The following is a 15,105-nucleotide window of genomic DNA, read 5'->3' as shown; positions in this document are numbered from 1 at the left end:
TTATCCTTTATTTACCATGAGAAAGGATATTAGTCATTTGAAGAGCATATTCATTGGCAGGAAAATCACATTCACTCTTTGTTTCCCAGTATTTCACCCATTTCCTGCTACAAATATAAGAGATTTTCTCTTCCTCACAACTTGGTATAACCTTTCATGTTCCTGCAAACGGATCAAAGAGTAAGACATAAACATTAACCGGATGATTGATTTTTTTGAAAATTATTCAATGATGCTCACTACTACAAAGGAAGAATTGCTTCACAGACTTTAATGGCATTAATTTTGCAACAAATACAAGAGGCAATCTTACCTTCCCTTTATTTAAGGCCATATCTGGTTTCCACATTCGTATTTGTCTGTGCAAAGTGCATAACTCAGAGAAAATCAAAGCTGCTGTTTCTGCTTTGGAAATGGCATCAGTTCTTCTGTTTACAGAAGAATATGCTAGTACATATGCTGTGCAAAGGTGGGATTCAACCATATAGTAAGACGTTCATATCTGCCAGAGCCACTCTACAATCATTCCATTGTAAATGGAGAGAAATATGTGGTTTATCCATGTTATTCAACTTATCCTGAGTTGAAGTCTGTCAGCAGACAGACTGCACCTCTGAGGAACCTATTTCTGGCTGCTGACTGTAGAACAAGCTCAGAGATAGGTTTACATACGGAAAACTGTAAAATCAGTTCACATGAATGCCATTCCAGGTTAGAAATTGGTTTCCTAAATACAGGTATCTTAGCACCAGTACAGGCTGGTGCTCATGGATTACTTAGACCCCCAGAGTATCTCAGATGGCACTGGATGCTTATGTTTATGAAACTAATGGAGCTCTTAGTGTCTACAGTGTAGATGCCTACCTCTGAGCTTGCTGCCTGCATTTCCACTGCCCTCAACAGAAAATTTATCAGTTCAGGCAAAGACAACTAAAGAGCTGTTCAGGTTCCTACATGCAGGTCTGACTGGATTACTACTGATGTTAATGGGATCCCAAACACCTATTTGATACAGACACACCTGCATTAGAAACAGCAATAATTAAGAGCACTGAATTCACTTTCTCCAACAGAGCAAGTCACTCTGTGCTTTACCATACTAAGCAAGGTAAGACAAATAAGAAATAGGTATTGTCATGATGCTGTTCATCTGATCTCTTAAAATTGGCTCATTTATGATGAGATGGATCATGCCCTAGCCATCACTGACCCAACCAGCCAGCTATCAAGTGACTGAAACCCCTGGATGACAGTCAGATGCAGAAAAATACATTTAACCAGAGGAAATTCATCCAAAGCAGTGTGAAATTGCCCTAGAAGGCTGCTGATCTTGCCAACTACAAGACTAGATGACATTTGCTAAGCTTTGCTCGCAGAAGAGCACAAAAGCCAGCAGCCGTATTACAACATGGGTATGCAGGAAAGGGTCATGGGTTGGCTTGTTTTCGAGGCTTTTTCTTGGCCTGAAATATTAAGTGCATAGAGATCCTAAGTCATGTCCTGACTGCTCTTGGTGAGGTCTGGACTTCTCTCATGATACAAATCATTCACTTGCCTAAGCATAGTTTTCTTGAGATAACCTTAACTTACCTGAGAGACCCAATGACACATGAACTACAAGAGAACAGCACCTTTCTGCAAGGGAACATGGAGACCATGATGTCCTGGGATATCTCAGAGAGTAGTACTTGCCCCTGAGTGGGCAAGTTTATTCAGTCTCATAAGCCCATCCTACCACACAGTTAAAGGCATTCCACTGTCATATATACAATACAATTGTGTGTGTGTGCATATATATATATATATATATATATAAAATCATATATATGCAATACTTTCCTCATTGTTCTGCTCCTGTGGGATGAAGTATAAAAAAAACTTAGGTTTTTTCTTCCTGTTTATCTAACTCTGTCAGGTCTCTAAACCCAGTGAGCAAATGTGCTGAGGAGAGGAGAGGACACAAAGCACCAACAGCTGGCAATTATTCCACATGGCTCAACCAGTGCTCAGAGTCATCCTGCAAGATGTGATATTACAGCAGCTTCTGCCTGCTTTCTCTGCAATGATGAATTACGGGTGAATTTTGGAAACAGCAAGGTTACAGCACTAGGATACGACTCCAGTATTTTGAATTTCCCATCTGGACCTGAAAAGACTTTTGGTGCGGCCTTGGGCAAGTCATGTAATCAGCGTGTACGGGTTAATCAGTGTAGTGCCCTGATCTGTTAAACAGGGACAATATTGTATCCTTTCTCTCATTCATAATCTATCATGCGTGTTTGGACTGCAAGGCTGTAAAAGTGGAGACTTATCAGCTCGGTGCATAATCTTCAGTGCAAAAGCATTTAATTCTCTGTGGAGGCCTGCAGGAATACTATAATAAAAATAGTAAATAATGACTATGAACTACCAGGAGACAAAGAGCCCTGTTGCTGCACGGCCCTTGAGACCTGAGTTTTAAATTAAAGCTTCCCGGAACACCCCGAACAGTGAGTTAAGCTCCTTTCCCCATTAACCTTCCCTGTCGAGTATTTGTCAGGTTAATTTCTTGGCCTGTGGCCAAATCTGTCATTTCAGGAGAAAAATACTTTATTATGTACAGTTTCAGCTTGTTTATTTTATGTCAATGACTTAATTAATTACAGTGCTAAACTGTTTGTTTTGTACAACAAACATACTATTATGCAGGTTGATTCAATTTTCGCTGCACAACATCCGTATTACTAGATTTCACCAGGAGCCATTTTTGCACCTGTATGATCCAGAGCAATATGTGGTTCTGCATGAAAAATAGGGAGGTTGCTCTAATGGTTTGGGCATTCATGTATGGCTTGGAAACCTCCTTTACCTTGTGCCAAGAGCTTGTTTCTCCTTCTTATTTTACCAAGAAGTATCCCCTGGGATATGACATGAAGACCCACAGTCAGTGAAGCCGTAAACCCACTTCAGCACAATGAGATGTCTGGTTATTCTTACCAAGAAAAGTTGTGAGGAACCTGAAGTACTTTGGGCACGGCCGTACTACAACTTCTCCGACCTCCGCTTCAGGCCAGCATGTGATGTTGTCCCATTGCCTTCTGCAACCTGGGGGAAAAGAGAAAAGCAGATGGTAGAACAGAGCACATGTGGGATCTGCTGGATGGAGCAGAGGAATTGGGGCAGAGCAGCTGTGCAAAAGTGTGTGTAGCTTATCACCTTGGTACAGGCACCTTTTGGAAGGAAAGGCAAGAAATATTTTCTTTAAACTCGTAACTTTAATCTATCCCAATCCATGAAATTCAGCAGAGGTGTTGTCTGTAAGATTCCAAAAATATTACAGAAAGAACAGTAGATCAGTGCAAGAACTAGGCAAATCAGAGTTAATAGAGAACGGTGCTTTTTTTTAAGATGGAAAAGGCAGAAATGCCTAATTAATTGTCTCTCTTCCTTGCCCTTAGCTCTCCTTGTTGCATTAGAACACCTGGTCTGAACATGTGAGATGTGCTTCCCCTCCCTCAGACTTGGGTCACTACCTTTTTCTTCCCCTTGGAATGAGATGATTGCACAGGGGATGTGCTCATCAGGGAGGGGATGCTGATGACAATCAAGGCATCAGGAGCCAAATCCCTTCCCCAGAAGCATTTTTTCTCCTTAAAAAAGGAAGAAGGAACAAAACACTCCTGTGGGCTGAGGAGGGACAGTGCTGTTGTCAGGGGATGCTCTCTATGGAAGGGTGGCACAAGGTAGTACGCTTCTAGCTGTCCAACCTAGGAATGAACGCATAACCAATGCTGCTAACTTCAGGGAGAAAACTTCAGGGTTTGTCATAATTAAGCATTTCTGAAGATTTTCTGCACAGAATAAAAGCTTTCTGGGAGAAAAAAAAAATTGCATGTCCTTCTTACAGAGTTATAATATATTGTTCTGATTTTGCCCTTTAATTTCTGCTTTTACAACAGACATTAATGATGTCACACACGCTGCACTGTTGAATAACATAACAGCACTGAAGCCAGAAGGACCTGGTAGACCTGAATTAAAACAAACAAACAAGTCATGTTTTTGCTTCAACATATTACATATTTTGGAGTTCTTACTAGAATTTTGAAAACTTTTTTTCCCCCTTCATGCACATGCACTTCAATTGCTGCCTGGGTTAGACAGGTTGTCAACAGATCTCACTTTTTTTATAGCACCTCTGCTCTCAGATATTTGTCATGCCCTATTAGATTGCAACACTTCCCCAAATGTGACTAGCATGTTACTGTTAAGGTCAACAGCATAACAAGAGAAACTAGACTATGAAGAAGAAAGCTTTGAGAAAATACTTTTCACACGCAAGTAAAGAGAACTATGAAAACCATTGTCAAGCTGCAGCTCTTGATAATTATATCCCAATCTGAAATTCCTCCTTTAAATCATTTCTCACTACTTCAGATAAGAAAAAGGCTGGTGTCATCACCAGTCTGTTCAGACTGAGACAGCGTGCTGTCTCAGATCAATAAAGAGAGCACACGAAAATGCTTTGAAGCTGAAGAAGATCCCTCAGCTCTCTTTCAAAGTTATTTTACACATTTTTCTTTTCTTCTTTCACGAGCAAGCGGAACTTTTCTAACAAAGTCCTGAGGTGAGTTTATCGGAGCCTGAGAAACAGAATACCTGGTGGTACTGTCCTCCTGCATGCTTTTATGTAGAATTCATTAAAATTCAGTTTTCAGGTTTCTAATATCAGGTTCAAAGATCAGTTTCCACAGTGTCATACTTATCTGCCACCAAATAGCCAGCAGCTCCAAAAGTATTAAGATATTAGCTATTCTGCCCATGGAAAATAGATGATTTCTTGACAAGATCTTTCATGTTCTACAATCTTTTCCTCCATCAACCTCAATAAATTATAATGCACCCATTACCTCAGGACAGGTTTTAATGCAAAATAAAATACGAGGTGATAGTATCAGATGGCTTTTTAAATGCCCTGAATTCTGCATTTTGAGATTTTTTTTGTGATCTTTATCTGTTTCTGTGTTAGCATTTTTCACTACCACCTGTGATGCGTGAAAAAAAAAGCTTCTAGGTGCTTACTTTTGTAACAAAAGCTCTCTTTAATTAAAATAAAGTGAAGACACACAATGCTGGCCTTGCAAGGTACACAAAGTGGATGTTTAAACATTGTTGCCTCTGTAAAGACCTCTCACATATACCTACTGGTTCTCTCAACACTATTCCTCCTTATTGCCCCACCATACGTGCTGACAGTATTTGTGCAGCTGCCTGAAGGGATCCAGGTTTTAAAGGTGGGATTTACATCCCTAAATTTATACATCTAAAAGTCAGATCTAAAGAAGCCAACAGGAACCAGTGGCAGTTCATGTAGTTCACTGTAGGATGGGTATCTAAAGTTAAGAAAATGAATCATTCTTTGGAGATATCATCTTCTCTCCCGTGACTGGAAGACAGCCTGTGTAAGCAACTTGAGCTTAATGAGCTGGAACAATACAAAGACTGATACTGACAACGTGCTTTGCATTTTCAGTTCTACACTTGCTGCTCATCCTGTAGTCATCCCATGACAACATCTGGCAAAAGTCTGCCTGTCCATCCAGAACCCAATCATTATCAAATATCATTCCAGAAAACAGTTTTCTTTCTCCAAAATTGATAGACCTTACCCTGGCAAACTGCTGCGATCGGGGGGCTGGCAGGCAGTATTCCGTCATGCCAGCATGACAGATCAATACTTAAGAAAACTATCTCAGGGCAGAAACAGCTGCAGTGTGCTTCAGAAAAAGGAAATCCCTCTCTTCCCTGCGGCATCACTTGGCCTTCATGAATGTAGTAAGGATGAAAATTTGTTTTGTCTGATCAAATCATGTTTCATGATTGCTAAGTGCTTCTCCATTAATTCATTCTAAATGTTGCCTTTTGTTGCCTCCCTTACACTCAGTATCTGTAGGAAGGATGCAAAGGTATTCATCAGTTCTCACCCAAGGCAGCAGGTACAAATCAGCCATGAATACATGTGCCCTTCAACTCCACTTCAATAAAAAGAACTGCTCTGCTCATTTGCTTGTTATTGAAAGCTGAGGAATACACACTGCCAAGGGCTGTGCTTTGCTTTGGAGAAGATCACGAGTGGAGAAGCAGTATGAAAACAAGCATGTGACTTTTTCAAGACAATACCGTTTACCACATCCCTCGGTAATCAGGTACAGTCTTTAAACTTTTCTTATCATAAATACATATATATATGGACATATATATGAGTCTTTTCCTTTTCAATTATTTTAACTGCAACTTCCATACCTCAGCTTTGTCCTGCTGTTGGCTGGTAGACCATGAAGTTCTGTCTAGAGCCAAATATCTTCTTCTGGAGGGCTGCAGGGGGAAATCCTTCAAGAATCTCACAAAGCTACCTCTTAACCTCCATTCACGATAAGCAGATCAAACTGCTCATCATTGCCCAGTAAGCCACACAATTAGTGGAAATACCAGCAGCCACCTCTCACCCTCTTAAAGCAGGCTCCTGAAGTCTTGCACAAGGCATGGGCTGGAGGCTGTTTGCCACACACAGGAGCCGAGATCTTTACGTCCAGCTCCCTCTTTGGAAACCAAATGCCCCAGGTGCAAGCCAAAGGCTGTGTTAGCCTCAGCTGGGCTTTGCAGAGCCTTCCTCTAAGGAGTTCTGCCTCAGAAGTGGCTGAAGAGCACTGACACAGTCCTGGCTGCAGTGGGTTAGAAAACCCCACCACAGCTTCAGAAAGTGGAAACCTTTTCCACTGTATCTGCTAAAAGCAGATCAAAGCTCAGGCCCTCATTTCCTCTCTCTTTATAAGGTTAATAAACAGAAACAGGTCAATTGTCATGAGGCTCAGGTATACAGCGGTTTTTGAACTGGCAGACCAGAGTGCAAAACCCATTTATTTGTGTCGTATCTACACTTACAGCAAACACATGGTGAAAGCTTATCTAGGAAGCAGCAGAGAGTAACTTTCCTTCATGAATAAACATGACTTCCAGAGCTCTGGCAGGGCTCTAGGATGTGACCAGGTTTCGCTGAGGGAAGAAATGAATGGCAGTAGGATTGTGCCAGGCACTTTCTTAACACAGGTAAACTCCCAATTCAGAAAAAAATAAAAGCTTTCAGCACATTTATTATTTGCACTGAATTTTCCCTAATGAATGATCTCTTCTGAAGGTCATTCGCACACAAGACTTTTGCTCTTTGGATCCATGTTCAGATGCAAAGATACCCCTTTGATGCCTGAGGTACCTTGGGATCTCTGCACTCCTGTCACTACCCACAGGTAGGTAACAGCAAGGCAAAGGGCTTCATTAAGCCAAGCTGAGATATCCTTCAGGGTACTGGCTGGTGTGCTTGCAATGGAAACTCATTTTCACTCCGATCTGATGTCAGCAGGCAGTTTCCAGCCTCTCTGGAGTTAGGACTGTAAATAGCTACTGGGTGACATTTGTCCTCTCACTGACAAGATCATGCAGAAATGCAGCCTAGGTGCTCACCTGCGGTTTGCCCAGTTTGGTCTCATTACAATCAGTTAGCAACCTTCTTATCCCAGCTGAGCCCTAAGCTTTTGCCAGACTGAGGAATACAGATCCTAGAAGATGGTCTCTGCAACAATCTACTAACTTGGTTCTAGACAGGCAGCTTGAATTCAATCCCAGTAGAGGTTAGGAAAACCCATCATGAGTGCTAGGTTACTACTACTGCCCCAGACTCCAAAGAGCAGAGAGTTCCTGAATCCGAATAATCTTCCATTTAAATCTTAAAAGTTAGATAGGTTCTTTTTCTTCCATAATCTTTTTAATTAAATTCAATTTCATTTTTCTTCTGAATCTCTGGAAATTTTTAAAATTTACAACCTCCTGGGGCAAGGCATTGCACAGTTTAAGTGTCCACTGAAAAAAACTACACCCTTTCTGACTTCGCTTTGAACCTGCTCATTGCTGGTTTCATTAGGAATTGCCTGGTTCTTTTACAAAGACAGAAATATTCATAGTCTAACTACAATATCCCTTTCCCTGGAGAGAAAAAAACATAAAATCCTCTTTCATGTCCTTCCTCAGGCATCTCTTTTTCAAGCTGAAGTGTCCTAGCCTATTTAGTTGCTTCTAGCATGGAAGCAATTCCCTCTCATTTCTCCCTTGTATCTTTTGTGCTTTTAATTCTACCCCATCCTGCCCTGCCCTGGACTTGCAGAATAGAGTTTCACCTTATTTTTCTGTGACAGATTGGGTTGACCGGGGCTAGCTTAACTCCAAGGTTTCACTAAATTAATCCTCCCACACTTCCCTGCAAAATTCAACCCTTTCCCTCCCGTATTCACTGTTGTGCCCCCGTCCTTCCTCCCTCCTCGCAGGCCCTCTCACACATTCTAGTGTCCTGCGGGCATGTCTTCTACCCCAGCTCCATCTCATCACCTTGTTATTTATATCAACGCTGACAGTCTGCTCCAAAGCAAACCCACCCCCTTAGAGCTCCCCTTTCAACTTTCCACAGCTTTGCATTTAATCTGTATATTTTTTGCCTGTCATGCTGCCTGCTATCACTCCAGCACTGTAGGCAGGATGTGACTGAGAAACCGCATAGCTGAAGGAAAACCACAATTCTGCCAAGGGCATGCAGATGCCTGATGCCACCCCACCACTGATGTGCTCTTTGTGGTGCACTAATGGCTCTTTATTCATCCACCACTGACGGATTTGCAGTCCCACTTCAGGAGAAAATCAGCTTGGGCAATCACAGAAAACAAGAAATATCCCCAGATTGAGGGTAAGTGAAAGATTTTACCTTGGACTTTGCCTCAATATCTGTGGCAAGACAGAGATACTGATTTCATTTTTCCCACTCTGCATACAAGCTGGAGAGTAACAAGAACAATGTTGCTTGCTATAAAAACTGGTTCACACTTCTTCCAGTAGAAGCTGTTCAAGCACTCAACAAGGAATGTTAGGATATATTTCTTCCTAAATTTTTCAGAAATCTGACTCAAAAGACACAGGAAGGATACCTCACCTTAAACCCCCAGACTGAGTCATTCTAAACAACATGAAAGAAATCACCAGGGACTATTTCTTGAGGATTATTTTAAAGCACAAAAATCTGTTGGTTTTGCACAAAACTTTTTTGCACAAAACTTTTGCACAAAATCTTTTTTGCACAACAAAAACTGTTTAAGCACAAAAATCTGTTGAACTTAACAAAAAAGTTGAGTTCTTCCATCCCCAACATCTACTAGAAAACAAATTAAAAAAAAAAAATCAGAATTTTCTAATATTTTAATCTTTCTTAACCAGCAAACTAAATACTTGACTTTTTCCATCCCTTCAGATCACTTCTCTTATAAATCAAGTTTGTGAGCTGAGTCCTTCTCCCTAATTCCAGAACACATAAACTGAAACAAAAGATACAAGACTTAAGACAAAGCGCTGTGACATGCAGCATGCTTAAAGGATAATTCCAGGGCTTCCTCATTCCTTGCTCAAATCCCCCTGCTCTTCCAGAAGTTGGAGAGAACTGTACTTACAGAGAACCAGACTTTGAATTCAGGTACCTACACTTCCTATATGGCTTTTCCCATGTGGGCGCCTCTAGACAGCAGTTCATAGCAAAGATGATCAGGGTCAACCTCTAGCAATGTTTTTTTTTTTTGACTGCTAGGGTGACAAGAGGGACTACACTGATAATGTACAGAAGGGTAAAAAGGAAATTTCCTCTACAAACTGAAAGCCACAGACTGCCTGTCCTGCTAACTAGAAAGATACTGCAGTCCTTACTCAAAGCTGGAGAGAGAGCTTCACCACGTAAAATCTTCATGATCTGGCTTTTACTTATGTAAATGTATGTACTTATGGAAATGTCCTTCTCACCCACACATATAGAGGGGCTTTTGCCAAAGCAGGAAGGGTTGTGTGGATGCCCTGTACCTTAGCTCTGTAGGAAGGGACAAAAAGGACCAGAGAGCTTTGGTTTCATCTAAAGCTATTTTTAATGGTTAAAAGGCAAGAAAAGCTAAAAGCTAAATTTGTGAGACAATGATAATTTAAAAGCTTTCCATAACAGAAACCCTACTTAGGCCTGGAGGATGTAAAGGATGTTACCTCTGACCTCAGCTTCTCATGTTCTCCACAATTTCATTTTCTTATGTTAAAAGGTCCTGATATCAAGAAATAAATGCACCTAGACTACACAAATTTCAGTGCATAGTAAAATCAGTGGACAAATCTCCACCGACTGCAGCAGGTTTTTGGGTCTCAGCCATATATTGTAACAGGAGTTTGACATAACATGGCATATGCAATATTTTTCAGTATACTTATCCTACATAAAAAGGTGAAAGTACTCTGATACAGTTAACAAAAATAAAAAAGGAAGGAGAGATTTCTCAACCAGAAATCTGACAGGATGTGAGGGGGACAAACACAAGCCATTGTCAGAAACAAAAGCTCTGCATAGATGGATCGCATAGATGAGCAATTATCCAGAGCCTTGGAAATGCTTTGAATTTGCTTTCTATTAGTCTGTAGCAACAGCATTTTATCTTTATTTTTATGTGTGCATAACTAAGGCTGTGCGCATTTATGTATTATCCCATGCTAAGTAAAAAAGAAACCAAAAAGCCTGATGGCATTTTAAAATGTTACATATTCTCCAAACTTAAAAAGCCTTTTCCAGTACAAGACTTAGATCCACTAAATGGCCGCTAATCTCGACCAGTCACAAGACAGCTGTTCCCAAGTCAAATAAATATTGCTGTTTGCTAGAAAACTTGCAGCCAGGACATGTTAGCAACAAACAAAACAAAAGCAGAGCCTCCACCTCTACAGCGTATTGAGGAAGAAAACCGATGTCGCAACATCTTATCTCATGATCATGTTTGTAGAAAGGTGAGGTCAAGGCAAAAACCAGCTCTCAGCTCTACAGGGAAGAATGATGAAGTGCTATGTAGAGCTGAGTTTGAATTTCATCCTGTTGCTCATTCACATCTGGACTTCAGGCTCAGACGGTGACAAGCAACTGAAGAAGTACCACTGTTCTACTCGGAATTAACAGTCTTCAGAGGGGAGGTGCACCCTCCTTAAGCAGTGGGTTACCAAGCAAGGATGGACAGCCAAATAACAAGCTTTGTAGGGAAAACACCTTTGGGTTCTATTTCCTCAGAAAGACTCATGACCTGGAAGAATGGCCATCACTTTTGTACTGGATCAAAGCAAGAAAACACAAAAGTCTTGGGGCTGCTCACATCTAAGAGTTGAAGCTGAGTTTACCCCCATGGCAACATGCTTCCTTCCAATGTTTCAGATGTCAGCTTTCCTAGTGCACTCAAGGGAACTGTATCCTCTGAAAACTGCAGGGCAGATTCCTTTTGAATTTCCGGAAAGCAGGATCCACCTCTCTAAGAGCTATAGCATAAAGTGTTGGTGCCTGGGAAGAGTGCCAGAGCAGATGGAGAAAGCACTAATGAAGGAAGACCATTTGCAGTGGTCTGTCCCAACTGAGTGTCATGGCCATTGTCTGTAACTGGAAGAGAAATTTCTGTTAAATAAAAAGCACTTTGACTCTGGTACTGATCCTCTAAGACTGATAAATGAGAGAGAGTCTGAGGTTTAAGGTCTTGATGTCACATGGCTGAGCTTTCTGCTGTTGTTAGAAAAGGCCACATTTTCCAGGAATGGAAAGGACTGATGTTATCATACCTGGAAGTTGCCTGATGCTGCTGGTCAGAGCAAGACTGAAACCAAAAGGACCTTTGTATCACCTAGACCAGAGTAACAGAGAAGAGTAAACAAAAAAATAAGGAAAGACAACATGGAAACAAGTCCTGCAGGTCCTTTTGCCTTTAAAGAGATCATTAAGGTCAAATGTAGTTACCTTTTTTAGACTGAACTAAATTGTTCTCCAGGCTTCTTTAAATATGTTGGCTAGATCATAGCTTGATTTAGCTGACCAGCAGTAGTCCTTTAATGCCATTCCTTATGTCCCAGGATATAGAAGATTTGTGTAGGAGCTGGTGGATACAGGACAAGCCTTATGAGAGCCCTACACAAGTCTGAAACGATAACTGGAGGCCACAATGATTAGCCAAGAGCATCTGTTAAGAACTTTGATGTGTGGCTAACAGCTCACAAGGGTCAACCCCTATCCAAGGGTCTGACTATTTTTCTTGACCTTTTTTCGGATTGCATTGAACCATGGGGACAAGCCTGCCTGCTTCCCCTGCAAGCGAAGCCTCTCTGCAGACTTTCTCAGCCTGAGGACAGGTCTCTCCTCTGGCTGCACCAGTGGCACATCATTACATGGAGTGTCCTTCAGATATCTGCCAGGATGTGTATTTCCCCTGGAAGCTGCCACCCTTCAAATCTGCCACTTCAGTGGCTCATCTGAAAGTTCCCTGTGTTAATGAGATTAAAACAGTGGCTTTTTGCAACAAAGCCATCCATCCTCATGTGTGTGGAGGTGTAAGGAGCACCTACATGAGCACTTCGCAGGTCTCAGGGATGTACCACCACCCCGACACAGCCAGAAAACGCAACATCTCCCCAGCCTGAGCTGAATGGTCTATCCATCCCTTTCTCCACCTTGCTGTGTGTGCTGCCTCCAGCACCTGAGATGCCATTAGTAGTGCCTGCTCTAGCAGTGGAGCACCTGGAAAGCTCCTGATAACCAGAGTGTCATACAAATCTAACTGACACATCATCTGTCCCAGGAGATCTTAAGCAACTGGAAGGTGAGAATTCACTTGAACTTTTGCAAGCAAGAAATTATTAATTATTTCTTATCTCACTGCACTATAAACAGATGGTGATGAATAAACAGGCTCCCAATTTAAACTTCATTAATGTTTTTCCAGCTTGACTTTTAGTTTCCATATGTTCACAGCTTCTTCTCCCATCAAACACTCCTTGACTTCTTCAAGGGAGACTGACAAAGAACCTCAAGTTCCAAATTTTGCTTTTAAAGCTAGTGTCTGCTCTAGCCTGTGGAACAGCAAAAACAGTATTCAGAGTTGAAACAACATGGGCCGTTTCCTACCTGTATTTATTTGCATGAGACAATGCTGCTGACGAGCTTGTAGGACTTGGCTCTATTGCCCACAACAAGTGAGAAATGTACAAATAAAGCCTTGGGAGGTGATTTGCACTATTTTCGTTCATGTTTTCCACTTTTATGGTTTTCTGATAGGGTTTCAAATCCTGCTTGAAAGACAGACAGGCCTACATAGCAAATGTAAAGTGCAGTGCTGAAGTACTTAACGTATCAGAAGCAGCATGACTGTAGCAACTTGACGCTATTGGCAATTTTCATGAACAGTTAGAAAATCATCTCAGCTATCTCCAAGCTACTGAACTGTGGGGAACAGACAAACAAAATGCTGGTGTGAAGAAGCGGACAGCCTTCAGCTGTGAAGTTCTGAGCCTGTTCCATTTGCAGTTTAAAAATTTAGGATCCAAACCAAGCCAAGGGTCTTCTAGAGAAGGGGAAAAAAAAAAAAAAAGAAAAGGAAAGTCCATAAAGTGACAGGAGTTCAACAAAGGGAAATGCAAAATCTTGCATTTGGGACACAACAATGCCATGCTGGAGAGGAACTCTGCAGAGAAGGACCTCGGGGTCCTGGTGGACACCAAGTTGAACAAAAGCCAGCAGTTTGCTCTTGTCACAAAGAAAGTGAATTCCTGGGCTGAATTAGAAGTGTCACCAGCAGGCCAAGGGAGGTGATCCTTCCCTCTGCTCAGAGCTGGTGAGATTCATCTGGGGTGCCGGATCCCCATGCACATGAGGGATGTGCATGCTTTGCAAAGGGCTGCAAAGATTATGAGACCGGAGCATCTCACATCTGAGGAAAAGCTAAAAGAGCTGGGAAGAGAAGGCTCAGGTGGGATCTCATCAATGTGTATAAATATCAAATGACCTTCAGGGGCAAGCAATGAAAACAGGGGGGGGCAATGGGCATACTGAAGAACTGAAAACCAGGAAATTCCATTTTATAATTTTTTTCCCCTGATAACATACTTGAACACTGGACTAGAGAGGTGGTGGAGTATCTGGAGATACCAAAACCCAACTGCACATGGCCCTGAGTAACTTGATTTGGTTGACTGCATTTTAAGTAGGTGTTTGGACTGGATGATACCAAGAGGTCCCTAACTAACCTCAGTGATTTAGTGACACTAAGCCAAGGAACTATGTTAACACAGAAAACCATTTCCCACATGCTCAGATAGTAAAGAGTCTTCTGTGGTTCAAAGGCCTCCCCTCTCTGTTCTTATTTTCCCTCACACTCAAAATTCCATGTCATTAAAGTAAACTCTAAAAGTGGGCCGGGATTCCTGAGCCCAAGTGCAGCCTGATATTCTTATCTCTCATGAAGGCTGTTGACCATACAATGGCATGCCTCCTGTACAATGGCATAGTCTCCAGAGCTGTTAATCTCACCCAAAGACAAGTCATGGTACTTGTCCAACTGCTATCCCTAAATAACCCTCCTGCTTCTGAAAGAATATCTGACTGCAGAGTGAATTGATTAGCAAGAATACAATGAACAGATAATGAGCAAAGTCAATTGACATAGACCTGATTGCTTTACTTGGCTTTTTAATGAAAAAGAGGTTATTTTAAACACAAAAATTACTACTACTATTATTATCAGTTTATTTAGGTACTTCAGATTAAGCTGAACTGCTTGCAAACTATAGCCATGGAGAGGTGAAGATTTCTTAAAAACAAAACCAAAAAACCCTCCTCTGTGCTCTGGGATCATTACATAAAAAAGTGGAAGTCAGCAAGAAGTAATGCAGTAGTGAGACCTGCCTTGCAGCAAGCCTTTAGGAGCTCAGCCATACTTCATATAGAGAGATATCTGCCACCATCTGTGAGTCTGGAAAGCAAAACCCCCTTCAGCCATCCTCTCCTCCGAACCCTTGGGAGAGCTTCCCTACTGCTGCTAACTGTATTATCAGCTAAGCAGTCACTGTATTGCATACAGATATCCTGGCTGAAAAAGTATCTGGAGTAAAAGACTGTTTTTTAGTGGAGCTGTGATCACATTCTTCACTTTTGAAATATGTTTGTAAACATTTTGAAAATAATGCAAAGGCCAGAGGAACTCTATT

At 41.6% G+C, this 15,105-nt stretch overlaps 1 protein-coding gene across 3 annotated transcripts in view; it reads right to left on the bottom strand.

Moving 5' to 3' along the window:
* Nucleotides 1-15,105, bottom strand: part of LOC136008111 (vasoactive intestinal polypeptide receptor) — a 116,913-nt gene that overhangs the window by 60,042 nt on the left and 41,766 nt on the right. For all 3 annotated transcript variants that reach the window (XM_065666909.1, XM_065666910.1, XM_065666911.1), the window contains one exon: nucleotides 2,977-3,084. In XM_065666909.1, coding sequence (XP_065522981.1) covers nucleotides 2,977-3,084 — 108 coding nt within the window. The remainder of the gene's footprint in view (nucleotides 1-2,976; nucleotides 3,085-15,105) is intronic.

The sequence above is a fragment of the Lathamus discolor genome, chromosome 2 (genome assembly GCF_037157495.1).
Source record: "Lathamus discolor isolate bLatDis1 chromosome 2, bLatDis1.hap1, whole genome shotgun sequence".
Taxonomy (NCBI): domain Eukaryota; kingdom Metazoa; phylum Chordata; class Aves; order Psittaciformes; family Psittacidae; genus Lathamus; species Lathamus discolor.
This window is presented reverse-complemented; position numbering and strand designations above follow the sequence as displayed.